We start from the raw sequence: 19,543 nt of genomic DNA, 5'->3' as shown, positions 1-19,543 counted from the left end.
TCGCTATTAGCACTGATCTTTGTGAAATGGAGCGTTATTGCAATGAGGCTCATTTGCATAGAAAGGAGACAATTTTGCGCCAAATGTATGCATATGACCTAATTTACATACATACAAATAGCAATGGAGCACCAAGGCCTTGTTTGTTTGGCAGTGCTGTTAGGGGTGTGTTTCAGCCTTTGCGTGTACTTTGTGAATTACATGGTGTCTTTATGTCTCATTTGCGCAGGTTTAACAGCCACAAAAGCCGTGCAATCCTTTTGTACATTCACCCCATAATCTCTTGCAACATTTTATATCAACAAAAGGTAATTGAAGTGTTGTTTATTCTATGTACACGAAATGTTATTCAGCTGAATCACCAGGGAAAGCGAAGCAGGAAAGAGGAATATCAGACTAACCTGGACCTTTTGCCCCCATAGTGTGTTTGGCCTATGTATGATTTATCAAGGTTAGCCCCTTATGGAGAGGGTCGGTGAAGAAGGACGAAAGAGCATAAAACAGGAAGCTCATTCGAAATCAGCGTCCGTATTCCTGCTCATTTATTCATTGTTTCAGCATTGTTTCCTTATTTTCAAACCAGTTTTGTAGTCTGTCTCCAAACTTTTAGTTAGTAGTTGCAGCTCTTGGCTTCATACCCAAGCTCCCCAAGCTGGAAACAAGAATACAGAGTTCATTAGGCCTTCACACTGCAATCAATGCAGCAGAGACCACTGTGAAAACCTAAATTAGATCCTGGGTGATTTTACCTGCTTAACAGCTCACTTGTTAACCCCCTCTGCTGCGACACTGGGACTACATGAAGGGGAAACAAGTGCCGAAATGGCTTTACACGCCTTTCAAGTTGACTTCTGTCACTTTATTATTATTTCTCACTTTTGTAAAACTGGAAATTTTCCAACTCTTCTACATATAATATACCTTATATCTATGACCTTTTGGGACAATATGCAGCCACCTGCTGACCTTGAATTGATTGGTGAGAGGTTGGAGTGTAATGTATTATCTTGAAAGCAGCACGGTGAGTCAGTGCAAAGACATATTTTTACTGTAGGTAAGGTTACTGAAGGAAAAAAATCCATAAGTCGCCGTTATTAAATGATTGTTAGACCTTTGACTTGTAAAAACCTGTCCATCAGCAGTCTTTCAGCCTGTTGCAGAGTATGCTTGTTTTCATTCTAAAACACATTTTTATTTCATGTTATATATACATATATTTATATATTTACAGTAAGTCCAGTAGTGTCTTGTAGTACAACGCTACAAATAGACACGTAACTTAAGAATTCTCTCTGCAACCAGTGTGCACTCAATTTTACTCACTCTACTTTTTCCACTCTCTTCTACCTGACTTTCAGTGAGCTGGCTGACATCTGCTCTTATCTTTATAGAGGTGTCATTGAAATTCAGCGCATACATGAGTCCTGCAAAGCATGGGGAGAACTGCTTAGAGGAATATTCTGCACCACACACAAACATACCCCACATGTACGCACACAAACTGCTTAAAACGTGTGATTCAAGCTTTACAGCACTCCCTCTCGTCAAGCACTAATTAGCTGTGGCATTAATGGCCTTTAATCAAATGCATGCACAGAAATGTATCACAGCATACAAAATAAAAGAGTTATGAAGTTAATTGAGGAAGATTGTAGTATATATTTTTTAACAATGCAACACTCATAGTGTTCGGGCCTGTATGTGTGCGCAAGTGTTGCATTTAGATGTGAAAATGTGTTTTGTGCTCTGTCCAAGTAAGTTTCTGCAGGTCTGTGAAAATCAATAGGGCAAGAGCAAAGTTCTAACCCAAGTTGCTACAGGAATTAAAACAATACTCTGCAGATTTAGCACTGAATATCATTGTTGACTCATGATAGAAAACAAAAGATGCAGTGAAACCAGAGATATCATTTTTCTATTCCACACTTCTTCCTTGTTAAGATCTAGTAAATCTAGCTTACCATTAATGCAGTGACTAAGTAGCTACCCACTGATTCCCCACAGTCAACAATCACAGTGTTTGCAAAAATGATCTCTTTGTTGCTGTTGTGAACTATTTTAATAATACAGTGTTACACACAAGTCTAACTTGAATATAGTATAAACCTACAATTGAATATAAATGCAGTGAAAGTTCACCCCGAAATCCTACGTTCAGACCACACACAATGACGCGCAACAAGTTTACATGTTAAGTCAATGCAAATACGTGATTAGACGCGAATTCGCGACGCGATAACGCGATGGACGCGATGCCGCGATGGACGCGATGCCGCGGAAATCGCTCGAGTTGAACATTTTGAACTTTTGCGGCGACATCGCGTGATGCCGTGCCGCGATAGCCTATCAGCGTTGAGATTCTCCCGACGTCACATACGTCATGACGTATAGCCCAGCTGGCTTTCCCTTATAAAGTTTTGAAGAAGAAAAAAAACAAACAGCTGACTCTCCCGGCATAGATTCAACAGTTAATTTATGTGTGTTTCTGTAAGTTGATGTGTGTCGCAGGAAATGGAAGAGCCTCAGGAGTCTCAGGGACACATATGAGAGATTGATGATTGAAGAAGCAATGTTGTTGTTATCTAGTGAAAATGGGCTCGTTACACGCGCGATGACGCAAATTTTACATTATGGTCAAGCGTCGAAAGTCGAGCGATTTTGTCGCGTTCATCGCGTTTGGTCTGAATGTAGCTTTTTGTTTGTGTCTCCTCTGGTTGATAACAATTCAACGCTTCAATGTAAGTCCATCAAAATTTAAACTTGCTATTGTTTTGTTAAATTGTGAGAAAAACAAAAACCTTCACAGCCATCAAAATTTATAGAGGAATGATGGGGGAATATCTCTTCATTCAGATTAACTGAAATGAAGGTACTGTCATTTTATAATAGCTGTGGTGCTGTTTAAATGGACGGACTACGTAGGAAACATTTAGGGGGAAAATTTAGGGGAGTCATCACAACACATACTATAAGTAAGAATGCAACTATTTGGATGGCATATCCCTTTAATGTTACTATTAAAAAAAAGTGTGATTGGTTACTGCAGCAATAATTTATCTCTGTCAATAAGTCCTCTCTGTTCTATTTATTGTGTATTGCTCCAATATAATTCTTTTCTAAACAAAGCTCTTTGATGTGCTAATATTTTATTTATATATTCATTTGCCATGCATACTGTTGTATTCCACCACTTCTCTCTCTCCTGTCCTTATGTCCAGGCTTTTAAAAAAACAACAACAACTATATTTATCAGTAAACAGCCTCAAGTTGTTGTTGGTTTTATTCTTTTTCTCTTATTGGTAACAAAAAAATTCCCTCTTGTGGATGAGTGCTTTGAGTGTTTAGGATCATATTTCATTGATGTCATTTTTTTCTCACGAGGATTTTTAAATCCCTCTTGTAGTCCTCTCAGTTTAAAAGAGTTGTTAAAACGGTGCAGTTTCTTGGCTTCATTCACTTAGACTTTTTGGTTTTTGGAGTGTCATCTTCAATTAATCAAGAAGTCGGCTTGTTTTTTTGATTTAAAATCACTGATGGTGACCAACCCACCCCTAGGGTTGTTCAATAATAAGGCCTTTACTGAATTCCCTATCATTGTCGGCATCTTTCAGAGACTATATTAAACGGTGATGATGGTATATTGCATATTGGTATATTAACTTTCAGTGGGATTAAAGCCCAGGTCTATTGGTTTGCCTTGTCCACATCTGAGGCACAGCCAGCAGGTTGGCTATGTTTGGTGTGTGTTTGTGTGTCCTCCAAAGCTTGAACTGTCAGGCCTAAAGTTAAAAGTGTGAAGGAGAAAGGACAAGGTGAGCTTCTGAGGTAAATATTGCCACCCTTGTTGTTTTTTCAGGTAAGGGTCAAGGTCGACGCATCGCAAATAGGTTAACCTTGAACTGACTTCAACTTTGACCTTTGTTGGATTTCAGAGGTGAAAAGGTGAAAAAGAAGTGCTACAGGATAAAAAGAAGGATGTGGCCTCATTACAATATCATACAATAGAATATGATGCTGTTAGGAATATCATTATACTATTTATAAGGAAAAACCTCAATTGTATTTTTGATGCAGCCTTGTACAAAGATAATATTTCAGCTGTCTAGATATAATTGCTGCTGATAGGGCTGAAAAAATACATTTTAGTTCTTTTCGCATTATTGACATTGAATGTCTTCATGTTTTACGTCATGTAAGGCATTTTTTCTGTGAGAATAGAAGAATCCTTCATTCTTTTCTACATGGCCTTTCTTTAACTGAAACATATCCCTGTATAAATTCTACTTCTGAATAAATAAATCTCATATCTATTCAACTTCATGGTTGAGTTGTCCCATTTTTTTTTTCATAACTGACCTTTCAATTTATTTATGCGCACACGTACACACCTATCACACACAAGTACAGAGGCAGCACACTCCTGTTTGTAATTGAATTACCTTTACAAATGATTCTGTGCATTTTTTTGTCAAAATAAAAAGGGGATTGAATTGTTTAATATCCTTTAGTTGTAGTTGCTGTTGCCACTAGGTGTTCTTACTCCAGACTTTGGGGATCAGCACACATATTCCCACACAAACACCATGATGCCTTGGCCACTGCCCGATGTTTCGTGACCCCTGCAGTTTTATTTTCAAGCTGTGTCCGTCTAATACCTCATTGTTTCTTTTTTTGTGTTTTCTTCTCAGTCAGCTGCTCTGTGACGGTGAGCTTGTGTTGTCTGGACACAAGATGTAATGTCACTAACCTGATTATTGAGAGAATGGTGTAGGCCTAATTGTGTCAGTGTTATCAGCATGTTGTAGTTACACAGACATGAGAGAATAAAGCTGTCTGTAGATTTTGTTTTCTGACCACAACAGGCAGAAGATAGAGGAAGAAAATAAACAGAAAAAGAAGAAAAAGCCCCCAGTGCGTATAGATATACATGTATTTCTTTCTGGCTGTCATCCGAGGTTCAAAAACACCTCACGATGGACAGAATGAGAAAACAAAAGACAGATATTAATGTAAGAAACGAAGCAGACGTAAAGAGAATGAATTTGAGATGGCAGAGGAGAGAAAGGGGTGAAATGCTTGGCCACATGGTCTGGTGGGAAATCCCCCACTGAGCTGGGAGCCCTGTGCCCTGGTGGCTAGATGAAATGTCTTATCTGCCGGCAGCAGGACTCTGTCCTTTAAGTAGGGCTAGGGAAAACTCATTGTCCAGACAGCATCTCAACTGATCCGTGTTCCCGTTGACCTTTACCACTGCTGCCGCCAACACATGCCAAACTTTAGGTTGCGTTTAATGTATGATTGTTCATTTATATAACATTTCTCACATGTGTGCATGTTCGTGTTAGTTGTGTGCAAACCTTATTTGCGCGCATAGTTGTGTTGACTGTGTTACTCATAGGTCATGTTTATGTCATAAGGGAAAGGATGAGATGTGTGACATTTCGATCCACCTGTCTGTAGACTGTCTTTCACCTGTTCTTGTGGTGTCTTTCCTCTCTGACACCTAATGAGCAGGAAATTAAGTTAGAACAAGGCTATTATACAGCTTGATATGCACTAATTGCTCAGATTATATCAGTACTAATTGCTCAGATTGTATCTATATTATTTTTTACAAAGACCAGTGGGGTGCGGTAGTAATATTTTTTTATTAATTACACACAAAGAAAGTGTAATTACATTTTTCATTATTGAATTTCTTTTTGTCTATAACTTTTTGGGTGTGGGTGGGGGCAGGAGGCTGTGGGGGTGTGCCTGGAATATGTTTTGTTTGACTACTTCCCAAGGACAGTGTTGTAGACATGATGTGAAAATGTTGCATATTAAAGATGCTTGAGTTTTCTTGTAAGATCTGCCAAGCAAATGCCTCTTTTCTGTCAAAAATATCACAATAACACCATCAGGTGTTGAGAATGTGTGCTTGCATATCTCTCATCCCCCACACGTAGTCCAGCCTTCAAGGCGTTTCTGTAAACTGTAAGATGTTCTTACTCACATTGAATCATGAAGAAAGGACGAAGGAGTTGCAACATGCTTGCAGCTCTTGTAGAATTGCAACGATAAATCAACTAGTAGAAATACATATAGTAGAAATAAAAAAAAATAATGAACAACGATTTTGATAATCAAATAACTTTTTTTAAAGCAAAAATGCCAAATATTTTTTGGTTGCAACTTATTGAAGGTGAGAATTTGAATCTTTCTATGTAATAAATAATAGTAAACTGGGTATCTTTGGGTTTTGGACATTGCTATGGAAATAATTAATTGGGAAAATAATCAATTGTTAGTTGCAGCCCCACAAAACTAGTTTATTATAGTAAATTGAGTGTTTGGACATAATCAATCTTTGGCCATGTAACAAAACAATTGTGTCATCTTAGCTGAATTACTTTGTAGGGATTCCTTTTTTGTACAGTTCTGCTCCTTCTCAAAATAAGGCTTATCAATTAGCTGATCTGAACCCTTGTTTAAATACCACGCAGTGCTTTGATGAGTCACTTCATTGAAATGAATTCAGTGGTGTCATGATTTAGCTGTAAGGGGATGCACACACATTCAGACACGTTGGATGACTTTCACGGGTGCCATCTAAACAAATCATTGTAGCCTGCTAATCTCACGCTGTGATGAGACACGAATGCAGTTCTGCTCTTGCATCACTTGCTAATTCACATAACACTGTAAGAGATAAAAGAGTTGGGGAAACATTGTTTAGAAGACCGCACGTACATGAGAGAGAGCGAGAGGGAGAGAGGCAATCAGCTATCTCCCAGCTCTAGCTTCCAGGCCAGACACATTGCCGCCATGTGGTTTTTCCAGTAAGCTGACAAAGAACCTGAATAATGTATCTATCATTCTGCCTGAGTGTGCAGAGCACTGGGCACTGAGGAAGCTTCCAGCTTGTTATAGGCTCATTACAGGTGAAGATGACATGTGGAGGTGTAGCTGCCTTGGCATTGTCTCCCTGCCTTGCCCTCGATAGAAGCCACAGCACTCTGTCACTCCCTGTGGTACAGAGAAAGGGAGAAAGAGGTGATAGAGGAGGAGGGAATGGGCCTCAATGCTCCCCTAACCCCCCAAAATGAAATTGACAGGCTCACGGAAGTAATTGCTCCCAGCACTATTTTCTTTGGCAGGAAATACTGTTATCGACAAATAGGGGATTCAATAAGCGACAGGAGATGAGGCTTTAGGCTGTGGTCAAAAGGCTGTGTCTTTCCACTGCTGTTGAGGTTGCAGTGTCTCCTGATGCCCTATATCTCTGCCCTGCCCTTTCTCCCCCTGTACACTTCCTCTCTCTTTTTGTATCTTTCCTATACTTTATCTGTCTCCCTTATACTCCCTCTTCCACTCTCTCTCTCTCTCTCTCTCTCTCTCTCTCTCTTTCATTATTATTATTATTATTTTTTTTTTTTTTTACATCTTACTGCTTAATCATACACTACCCACACAACATTTCTCCCTCTCTCTCATATCCCTCCATTTTCCCCTGCTGCCTTTCTCTGGGGCCTCTTTTTGACCATTTTTGAGAGCTTAAAGAGGAAAACTCTATTACCCAGTAGCCAGCAGGTAATTCCCCCCCTTCCTCCGTCTCCTCAGATTGTTTCTCTGCTGCCTGTGTGGTGGTGTAATGTTGATATTATCCCAAAGGACTCCATTGATTTGAGCTAGGGTCATGAAAAAGCAGTTTATGGTCAGTGTCTTTGGTTTCCAGAGGTCAGAGCATGCAGTGAAACCAGAGCTCTAGCTTTTCTGGACATGATGGCATGCCTGCTGGGAACTGCAGAGAGATAAGAAGATAAATAAAAAGTGGGTGATGTGTTTCCCTCTCGCTGCCCTATATATTACCGTGAATGAAATGCAGTCGCCTAATCAGCTGTATCCAAAATTGAATCACAGTGATGAAATTGTACTTTTTCTCAAACAGTGTTATTTGGGGCCCGGTTTCTTTGCCGAACGTGCATATATTTACTGTTGAATGTTAAAGTTTCATCAGCTGTGTCGACATTTTGGGTAATTTTGAACTAAGAAGTTGCTGAGTACATTTATTAAAGTGTAACTGCCCCCGTAGGTCTGAGCCTAACTCCACCCACTGCATAATTTTTTAAAAAATGCTAATGAGGCAGGAGTTGCTCACTGACATATATTAATAATGAGAGGAAGACAAACAGTGCAACAACATTTAAACGAGCCAGAAGTCATTTTGCGATTTGTCTTGTAGCTCTTTAACTCTCCAGTGGTCTGTTGCTGCAATTATCAGCTGGTTAAGATCTTGTTTTAAAATGTTAAATCGCGGCGTAACCGGAGCCATTAACTGAACCTGTGCAACCACAGCTCTTCATCTCCGCTACTTCCATCAGCTCTTCCTCCTGCGGACAGCCGCAGATGTAGAGACCCCCTCCAGCAGGCCAGCACCGCTGTTAGCTGCTGTTAGCTGCTAAATCTAAAACTGTCTTGATCAGCATATATTTGAAAATATGAGCGCAGGGCTTGGGGAGGTGGGTGTTAACATCCTACCTCTTACATAAATTCCATCATGTAGAAACTCCCAAAAGGTCGACTCTACGTCAGTGCTGGCTCTGTCTTTTCAGGGGTTATTTTTAACAGCAGATGACAGGTTGAGCCATTTTCAATTCATGAAATACAGATTTTTATAAATTTGGTGTCAATGTCAATATTAATACCAGCATTGATGTATAAGTTAATTTACAGCTCAAATACATTTAGTCTTGAGTACCTCTTCAAGCTTCAACACCACCAAAGCCAGATCTAGATTGAATGTCAGGTGATAACATTTAAGAATTGAATGAAACCCACCACTGTGGTTTCAATGCAGCTCACCTACCTTTAGCTTTCTAGCTTTATTCAACAGTGTACTGACATATTGCCTCTCCACTGACTACCCAACTATTATTAACTATTACAACTATATTTTTACAGCATTTGTTATTCATCTAAACTGATCTAGTGCAGACAGCCTGGGGTTTGTATTGAAAATCCTTACCTTTCCTTAGCCCTCTCTACAGCAGAAAGAGTTTAACTGGTGCAACAATCAAGAATGATATTCTCAGGGGAACAAGCAGCATAGTACATTGTCCCCTAACACTGCTCGACATGAGAATATAAATGCCAGGTATTGTGTATTTTTTCCTTCTTACCTTTTGGAAGACTACGGATGCTTATTTTGTGTATCTTCCTGCATTCCTGGCATGTTATAATAGGACGTGATGTACTATTCCAGTCGTCCGTTTAAATGGTTGCAGACCTTTTGATAGGGCCCTTTCCAGGGAGAAATTGCCCCATTGGAGTCTAATGAAGACAGTAGCTTCAGCCTTCTACTCAACAGGGAGGGGTCCCTCTGGAGGCACTACAGGCCCATTCTACTAAAAGTGTTAGAAATTAATGAGCACTTTTATGCAGTGTGCCAGTGGGGGACATCTGTGCAGCTGCCTAATGGTCAACTCACACACTTTTTTGGTACTGTTATCCAGATACAGTTAAGGTGAAAGTTTGTATAATAGCTACATAACATAATTTACACAGTAGAGAGTTTTTGTATTGACAGTGGGTATCACAATAAAAATAAAGGTTAGGCTTTAATTGGTCAAACTTTTACGTAAAATACCACACGTTAAACCTTTAATCTCTTCTTTTCATGACTCATGTTATGTTCCATGCCCTGTTTTATTTGCATATTGTTTTACAGTATACATCTTGGCCATAGTGTCCTGTATTTGTTCCTACTTTTTTTGGACAAAAGAGTTACTTCTTAAGCGTTGCTTGTGTTTTTGAGCAATCTGAATAAGCTTCTTTAAAAGACATTGACAATTGAGAAAAATATACAGACCCATAAAGGTCCAGGGACTACTCTTATGCCATTTGGCTAAGATATGATCTGTGTGATTTTACTGAGTACAGGTCATATAGTAGCTCTAGAAGAGACATCTTGGTTGAGTGAGTAGAAAATAAATCAATTGTAAAAGTGGAGTTGTGGCACAACCATACAGTTAAAATGAAATTAATTAATGGACATGAACCATAAACCTGGTTAGCATTTTTCTTTTTCTAGATTTAATTATGGTTTTTCCTATATTTACCTTTGGCTGTGCTCATTGGTCCCCAGAAAAAAAATAGACAAAACTGCTTAAATAATACTTAAATTCCATCTTGACTTTATTATTTGATTATCATATCATGACATGAATTCAGAATACTTTCATAGATGTTTCTTTAAGGAGTATTAAAGAAGGAGTATTCCTTGGTTGTAATTTGAGAAACCCGCTCTACTGAGACAACAGAAGATTTTTGGGCTGTGATTGAAATTGTGTCACACTTGAACTCTGTACATATCAAAGTGAATAAAGTGGAAGAATAAGATTATGTGTGTCTGAAAGAGAAACACTTTGTGCTCCCGCAGATGCAGGGAAACACACGCAGTCACGGTTCATTGACTATAAAAATGTTTCATAAGTGAGTCAAACATGAATGACATGAACTTTTCTTTGAGCAATCATTTCAAGAGTCTGCTTCACAAAATAAGCACTGCCACTCAGGGATTAAAAGCACCTAGATTTTTTTAACTACTTAAATAAGCAGAAACAATTAATTGTCGTGGTTGAACTTTCTGTGAAGGCAGTTAAATCATTGTCTAATCTGAACTTTGAAGTGAGTATCTTGCAATTTCAGAGTCACCACATTTCACTTCAGGGTTTTGTTAAGAGTCTGTACTGTAACTGAGCTTTCACAGACTTTATATCCAGTTTTAATAATTTTAATCACTATTTTTAAAAAATATATTTATGAGTCTTGCCGTTCAGTCAGTTTCAAAAATCATGTAAAAAAATGTGCTAGGCAGAACTTTGTAACAAAGAGCTCTGAGGTAGGTTGTAGCTGAAAAATCTCAATTGTAATGCGAATGATTCTTGCCCTTCTCTATGGCTTAATAACTACCTTTAGTGAAATAAAAGCTAAGCCTGTCACTCCTCCACATTCACCCACTAGTACTTGAGAAAAAGATGAATGGTGTGATTTCAATTATGTGAAGGTACACTCTCAAGTTTACCTTCCTTTGAGATTTTACTTTTCTCTTTTTTTTTGTACAACTGCTAAGATCACAGTATCAGCACTGTGGAAAAATATGAAGCGAAGAAATGAAGGCTCCGGTATTCCTGACAGGAATATCAGTAGTATACCCTTGTTCACAAGCTTTTAGTGTAGCAAAATGTCATACAATGATAACCGTTTAAGATCACATTATAAATTGTATGCTTATATTTCCACTTCAGTGTTTCCCCTATTTTTTTTTTTTCAGGCCTGGTGGTACACACCGCTAAAAATTGTCTAAAGAAACGAGGCATGCAGTATGGCATATTGGCACAGTCAGACCACAAGGAGAGGATGACTTAATGAGCTGCATTTATTGCATAAAAATAAGCTTGAGCTCTCCCCCCATCTGCCCCTCTCCCTTCTCCTAGTTCTGTCCCTCACCCTTCTTCCCCATCTGTACTTCTACTTGGCTTGGGAGTTTTGGAGGAAAACGTTAATGTATTTGATTATATTTGTCCCCATATTTTGGCTTGTTTGTGCAGCGTCATGCTCATGTTAGCTAACCTGCATCCCATTTGCTTGGGATTTTACTCTCAATTATTTTAATAGTGGCACTCACACAGTGTCAAGACTTTCCCAGCCAACAACGCAGAGGTTGATTCATGTTTCAGAAGATTGCTGCACGAAGACGTAATTGATTATTGATCATTATTTTTGGCATTAAAAAAAATCCAAAACATTTTTTTCGGGCCTAGTAGGGGTTTTTGTTGGCCTGGTGGCTCACAAGGCCTGTGCAATTATAGGTGAAACACTGCACTTTAATATAATTTTTAACAGTGGCAGTGGAAACGACACCCCTTTTAAGTTTTGCAGAAATCACCCCTGCAGGAAGAGGAATGGGATTTTTATGGCATTCTTTGTCAAATAAATACTTTTTGTCATTATTGAGCCAATCAAATGATGAGCTCAGTTTACACCTAAAGCGCAGAATTATTGGTAGCTTGCTCTTGTAAGACTTTCTAGTTCTGTTTCCAACCAAAAAGAAAAAAAAAAAGTTATTTCATGTTGACTGTGCATTGCAGGAGAGCAGCAGGCCTCTCTTTTCTCTAGATAAATGAGCTAGCTTATTACTTCCCAAACTGCCTATTAGTACAGCTCACTTTGTGGGGAACCAGCAGTCCAAGGATGAACAGAGTGACAATGATTTGGCCTAGCAGTCTGGTTCAGGCATATCTAATGCTCTTTCTGCTGCATGTCTCCTCATTTTGTCTTTATGCGGTACCTTTACTCCACCCCAACCTGAAATATAACTTATTTTGACCACATATATGTTATTACACAGATTTGTTCTTGAAACTTGTACTGGGAGTTTAAATAATGCAATCTAATTAATCAATTTGCAAGTCCTCAAAAATGATGTTGCCCACTGGACTGCATGGATGCAATGTCAGACCTCCAACGGATTCAATCTGTCAGTAACTTTGGAATCAAGCTGTAGCTCATTGTAATACAAAGAGATGACATCAGTGTGTTAGGGGGAAATGGATGTATAAATGTATGTTTCCCTGCTGTGGTGTAACTGTGTATATTGCTGCCAATAGGTAGTCTCATTGTGTAAGCATCAGTGTAGCAACATGTCCCGAGAGACCTCTCTGGAGATTATACACAAGAATCCATTTACTTCTAGCATGAGCTGCCGCAGATAGCATGTACTGTGGAGCTTGTGCTTGGCACTCAGTGAATATTGTCTATCATTAAAGTCTTGGCTGATTGAGAAAAAGAGAAGTTGGCCAACACATTTCTAGACATTTCAATCAGTCATCCTCTTTCTGGTACACAAACATTTTGGCCAGCTTTTTTATCGCAGACACCTTGATCAAACGCCAAATTTTAAGTCGTTCATAATGCTTATACTTGATCAAACACCTGCACCTACTGTGAACACAAGGTACTTACTAAGCATTAAACATCCTTTTCATGGTGTGCTTGAGCTTTTTCCATACTGTCTTATTGAATGACAGAATATAGCCTTTTAAAAATGAATGCTTCTCAGTCTTTACAAGTAAAAGTGGATTTCTTCTCATTCTTTGAACTGTAATTGTTAATTAACCCATCTTTCTCTTTAGAATCACACTATTCAAATCAAGCTTATGAACAAGTTTGTCTTTTAATGACTTTCACAATGTACTTTTGCTATTGATAACCATTGTTGTTCAGGTCATAGCATTGGATGATGATCTGATAAATGTCCTATTGATATTTTGTTTGCAGGGTGGACTAAGGAACAGCAAGCATGAATGTACACTTTCATCCCAAGAATACGTCCATGAGCTGCGTTCTGGCATTACAGAGGAAAAGCTACTTAATTGCCTGGAATCCCTCAGAGTGTCTCTCACAAGTAACCCCGTCAGGTCAGTGACTCAAGCTATTTTCATACACTGCAGACTGTGCTTTGTAGCTGGGAATTATTTTCATATTTGCAAATTCTACAGCTCAAAGCATTTCTTTGAGTATCTACAATTGTTGGCATAATGCTAGTGGGCTAATCAAAATCGAAAGAGGGCCCCCTTTAAATTTCTCCTTTTTTTCTAACAACTATTAGAAATAAATACTATGAGGAGTCGTGCTTTTGAGCTGGCTATGCAAGATCAACTGCACCAGTTTTATATTGTATATTGTAAATATTGTACAGACAACACACAGACACAGACATTTGCCAGTTGTGCTTAATGCAAACAAATAAAAAAAGTGGGATCCTATGGAGCAAAGGGGGAACCAGACTGAAATAATTCTTTCAAAACATATGTTCGATTGTTTGTGATTGTTTGAGGTGGATTTATGAATGATAATGGTTAAAACATGTTACAAAAATTACATTTTGGGTTAGGGTTAGGGTTTTGATTATATATTTATTGTTAATTTTACTTTCTTCTAAACATCTATTTGGTTTCACTTTTTCACTATGGCACTGTTTACACTGAAAACATACCAAAGTGTGTCTTAGTACACTAAACTACGTGATTTTCAGTCTGCCTGATCAGACTGAAAATCACATCATATATGGAGCAGTAGGACAAACCTTCTAAACACAGTGGCACACAACATACATATACACCTTTACACTCATGCTACCAAGTTGTACGACTGATTGCAAATAGTTATGTTTTCTGTGTAACATAAATTGTATATCTGGCAAATTTGGATGAAAGGGGTTGACTACTGGCCATCTTAACTAGATCTAAACATACTTTGGACTAAACAATGCATTTTATATGCATGTACTGTATGTACCTTAAACATCAACACACATGTATTTTCACTCTCAACCATGCGCACAGTTCGTTCCATTTCTGTGTATTTATTTACAGTTAGGATGAGAGGAACTATAGCTTTTTAATGTACCTTATTTCTTAAATACACCTCTAAATTTATATCTATCAGTGAGGTGCTGTCTGCTGGACACAACCTATTTATATTTGTATTTAGGTAGGAGAACCTCATCGGACTTGTTCGATGTGGCTTGATGACTAAGCCAAACATCAAAGACACACAACATCAACTTTAAAACGAGTACGGCCAATGGTGCAGCTGGCCAAACAAGCACAAGTTTATAGTCATCGCCAGTGTGTCTGTCATTCCAAACCACTCTGTCCATTAATCCCTAATAGATAGGAAGTCTAGCTATCCACAGCAGAAAGCCAGGCATTCTGAGACCTTAATAAGCATGTGGTGCTCACCCAGAGATCAACTCTGTGTCATGTGTACAATCTGCCTTCAATCTACCCAAACTAAAAATGGACAGTGCCTGCACTTCATCTCTTTATTCGGTTTTAAACCCATTGTTATTATTATTGATTAATTAATTTATTTCCCCCCCAGCTCAATCCTATTGAGCTTTGATTGAGTCATTTATTATGAGGCCTTGCTGATTTTGAAAGCTTTTTCTCCACTTATTAACCAAATTCTCTGCCTTCTCTCCTTTAAATGAGATCTTCAATTTTAATTCGGTCCCACTTGTGCAGAAGAACCCTTAGTGACAGCAAAGCCTCTAAATTATTTACCAGCCCAATGCTGAAGAGGTATTTCGTAATGTGAATCAATAAATGGTGCATAGTGAATGGTTATTAGATTAATGGAATACTTTTATGTTGACCCTGCGTACAGTGAAAGGACCTGCCAGCATGGCCCCTTATTAGCATTTATTTAATCTGTGCGTTAGTACCAGCATTATAGCTGAATCCCTGCATTAACAGATTTGAAACAAAAGACAATAAAGTTTTGTGCTTTATACAAAGATATCCAGGTGACTAATGGGCGATATTAGCTAGTAGTAAATACAGAAAAGAACCATAGATACATTTATAATGTACTCAGCTTTACACAAATACACATTATATATATCGTATGTTATGTAGTATAATGAATAACCAAGTAGCTAAGTAATTATCCCTCGAGTGATTGCATGGCTCTGAAGTCAGTCTCCACAGGCTCCAGCGAGCTGTGGGGAGCCAAGGCAGCCTTTCCACTCTGAAAGGCCAACTAGTGCCGAGGGGATGTAAGTGAGGCCAGGTCTGCCCTGTGGGTGTTTTCAAATGGCTGAACCTTTGACCAGCATGTAATGGAGCAGTGCTTTATGGAAAAATGGCCTCCCACGGATGGCCATGTCCATACAGGCACCTTTGGGTGTGTGAAGTAGACTGTGCAATTGTTGCCCAACACTGGTCCCCTGCTCATCTTCACGCCTCTTATTATTCCTCTCCTGGGAAACGGGACTGATTATTTCTTGAGGCATGGATAGGTGGATGGTTCTCCTAATTAATATGAATGCACTTAATTGTCATGGATCACAACACACAGGAAAACCACATTTGGTTTGCTACTCCTCTGACTCCACTATGTTAATTTAACCTTTGTACGGTATGTTATCATATACTGAAAATAACCATGAAGTAGATGATAGAGCAGTGCATTCATGCTTGTTTTAATTCACACCTCAGAATAATGATCAGCTAGCCTTAGATATTGATAATCTTGGTCATTTTTTGTCGATCATATCTGAAGAAATTGCAAACTGGTGAAAGTTGTACCAAGTAGTAATGAGGCTGTATACAACATGTAAAGACTTTGCATGATTTGCAACTGTTCTTTCATATTTCTTGTTGTGCCTCACAGTTTATTGTATTGAGCAGTATTTCTCATTATAGAGACCAACTCCCCTCGTAGCAAAAATGCCAATGTAGAGTCAAGAGATGATTATTTTCTGAGTTTGAGTTTTCTCACAGTTGAAAAGGCCAGATAAACATCTTCTAAGGCCGTTTTTTCTTTGTTCAAATGATGAGGCCCTACATTTTTAAGACAAACATTATTGTAGGAAAAATATCCTAAAAATCCTCGGAATAATGCAAATCTCATCTGATTAAACTCCTATTGGTCCATGTATAAATATGTTAACATTAATAAATGTATTGATCTTCTTGAATTTAGTAATCCCGTCTGTCAGGATTCAAAAGAGCTGCAGAGGTCATCAGAATGTGACAAAAGATTGAAAATGTATTTTATGACAGGAGACTCTTTTTTTGTTGTTTTTTAAATGTCCACATATTTGGCTTTGCTTGCTCTTAATGTGTAAGCAAAAATAGCTTCTGCATTTTCTACGATTTAATAATGATTTAAAAATTTGGATATATGACATCTATATATAGCCGTTGTCCTTAAAACATGGTAAGCACATGATTTCATACTATACATCTATGGAAAATAACTGTTCCCTTTAAAAGACAAGACATTTTACACATAGGTGATGTGAAACCAGTACTTTGTTTTATTAAGCCTTAAACTTAATTATGTACACCAAAAGTCTCACCATCAAAGTGCTTTTGTTCTTCACAGTGAGTGCTTACCATTGCTTTTTGTTTTTCCTGTGATGTTTGGGCAGCCTGCTAATTTGCTCCCAGAGGCCTGTGTTTGTCTAATAGTTTAATTGGCTGGGCTGTGCACCTGTTTGGCAGCACAGGTGGCCACGGGGCCATTGTGCTGAGGGCCTTATCTCCCAGGCAGTCCCACACAGGTGTGTGGCATGTAGCCTTTGCAGATCCACCCACAGATGGCATTGCCTGGAGCATCCACTGCCTACCCTGTTTTCACTCTCTTCTCCTCAGCTGCCATGTTTTCCACTTTTCATTCTGTCAAAAAATTCCCCAGCCAATTATTTATCCTCTACCTCATTCTCCCCCTTTGAATTTTGTCATTTGGATACTCGTTTCTTAATTTAGAAGTGTCAGATTGACTAGCCACTTTTCATTAATTTCTTAATCCACTGACATGAAGTGAGATGCCAATTTACAGAAAATTATAACCCTCTTATTTTCTCATTTAACGGGAGAGAAATCCTGGGGTGTTTCAGTTTGGCCTTCTTTTTCACACCCATTTCACAGCTTCTTTCACTTTTGTCTCACACATGTGAAAATTGTGATAGTGTCCATGTAAAATATATCTAATTTAATCTTTATTTTAATAATCAAGATATATTTTTACCAAAGCAAAACTCACCATTTTAAATTAAATATGTTTGCAATTCTGTTTTTACTTTTGCTGATGATAATTTGACATACCCTAGTTTTACACTATATATGATAACTTAAGTGCAAGGCAGCTTTTAACATTCCTCCTATATAACTAATAAAATAAAAATAGGAGGGTGGTTTTGGGCAGCAGAGCACACATCCATGGCCCCAGCTTCTGAGTTCTCTATGTTCAGCCTTCAGCATTACACTATAACTGTCAAATCCTGACAGTGACTTCCATATTAGATCTGCTAGCTCTCAGATCCCTAAGACATATTTAAGTAAAATTGAACTTGGTTCCTAACTTTTCATTATGTGAAATCTTCACGGTACAAGTCAGACATTTCCTCGGGGGCATTTTCTTGTGGGGTCTTTTTGTGGAGGCGGGAGAGACATTTGCTGACACCAGAGTTTCTCCCTGTCTCTGGATACTCAAGGTGTGGGTTGTTGTGATGATCTTGCCGCTCTGCCACACAGGGTGTCTCTGAGACTGAATCAGTCTCACCAGCTTTTCTCAGCTGAATGCTTGTAGCTGACTGAGCACTGGGGGTTGCATGGAACACTAGTAATGGGCTTTTTATGAGCTTTGAAGTTACTATGGCTGCTAACATAAAGCTCCTCGTCGTGTTGACTGTCTGTCCTAATGCCCAGCGTGATAAAACATTCAACAGCATACTGAAAAAAAGACATTTATGCCAAGTACAGTAGTGGTGCCCAATATAAGATATATTCATAGAACCCAGATAGCCTCAGCTCATAATCTATCTGCATTATTTGATTGTAACAAACAAATTAACTATTATTTAGGCATATACTATCTTCTTTAAATACTGAAATATCTCCAGGGAGGTGAACACATACCCATACAATTAAAAGCAAAACAATTAAAAGGTGTCAACAAAAGCCAATCCCTTGCTACAAATGTTTTTTTGTTTTTAAAAAAATTAGTAGCGATAACCGGCACTCTCATATCCCCGACTCTTCCTCCCTTGGCCTCGTCTGTCCAACAGCCAATTAACACCAGCACAAAGGAGCATATCCATCTGTCAATCTGCTATTGTGGCTGCCTGAACAAATATGAACATCTTAACGTCTCACAGGCTGTATATTTCCCCTTTGACAGCACAGACCAGAAATCTTGTCTGGCACAGGCACAAAGTGTGAATAGTGGTTTGTAATGCAACTGCAATGAGTTAACACTGCACTGATGAATGCTACTTGTGTGAGGATTTAGGTACAGTAGACATCAATGTGCCAGCTCTGTCTGACACAGATTCTTCACAGAGATGAATAACTGTTTCAACTCTCACATTTTTGATGTGGAAATAACTCCCTATCTCAGTGAATCATCCATAATTGATCCTCTGTATTCACTTTTCTATCCTGGATAGAGCTTTTATAAGCTCAATCAGACTCCATGTCAATTTGAAAATTTTAAATATAGCGTTAAAAGACATGATGTCCTTAGAGGAGTTCATGGGGAAAGGCTTCCACAGGGCACATGACAATCTGATGTCTCTGTACTTTGAGGATCAAGCCACCATTTCTTCCCATCCCTTTGCTTTGTTCAGTAATGGAAAAATAGTCATTTGATTTTCTACCATGGCGATTAAGATTTGACATTCTCCAGGAGGTGATGTGGAAACAGAGAGACACAAGATATCCAAAAACCTAGCCTGTCAGGGCTGTAACATGCATGGCTGTTGCCACAGTAATATAAGTAAGGTGGGTGTGGAAGGTTTCTAATGGGGTAATGCTTTTTATACTATGCTGTGGGACTCTCTCTCTAGACTCATAGTGCTATTAGAAACCACTCTCAAGCACCCGCAGGCCTCAGACAAGTTTGTTCTGTCAGTTGTCAAGGAGAAACAAGACAGAAAAGATTTGGAAATGACATAATCATTTACTTGACGTCTGTAAGAAATAGTAGT

The 19,543-nt window shown here is 38.6% G+C and overlaps 1 protein-coding gene across 2 annotated transcripts in view; it reads left to right on the top strand.

Annotated features, from left to right (window-relative positions):
- The window catches only part of diaph2 (diaphanous-related formin 2), a 367,046-nt gene that overhangs the window by 87,054 nt on the left and 260,449 nt on the right, over positions 1-19,543 (top strand). For both annotated transcript variants that reach the window (XM_062425006.1, XM_062425005.1), the window contains exon 7: positions 13,321-13,460. In XM_062425006.1, coding sequence (XP_062280990.1) covers positions 13,321-13,460 — 140 coding nt within the window. The remainder of the gene's footprint in view (positions 1-13,320; positions 13,461-19,543) is intronic.

Source organism: Scomber scombrus, chromosome 9 (assembly GCF_963691925.1).
Source record: "Scomber scombrus chromosome 9, fScoSco1.1, whole genome shotgun sequence".
In the NCBI taxonomy this organism is placed as follows: domain Eukaryota; kingdom Metazoa; phylum Chordata; class Actinopteri; order Scombriformes; family Scombridae; genus Scomber; species Scomber scombrus.
The sequence above is the reverse complement of the archived record's forward strand: the minus strand, read 5'-3'. Positions and strand labels throughout refer to the sequence as shown.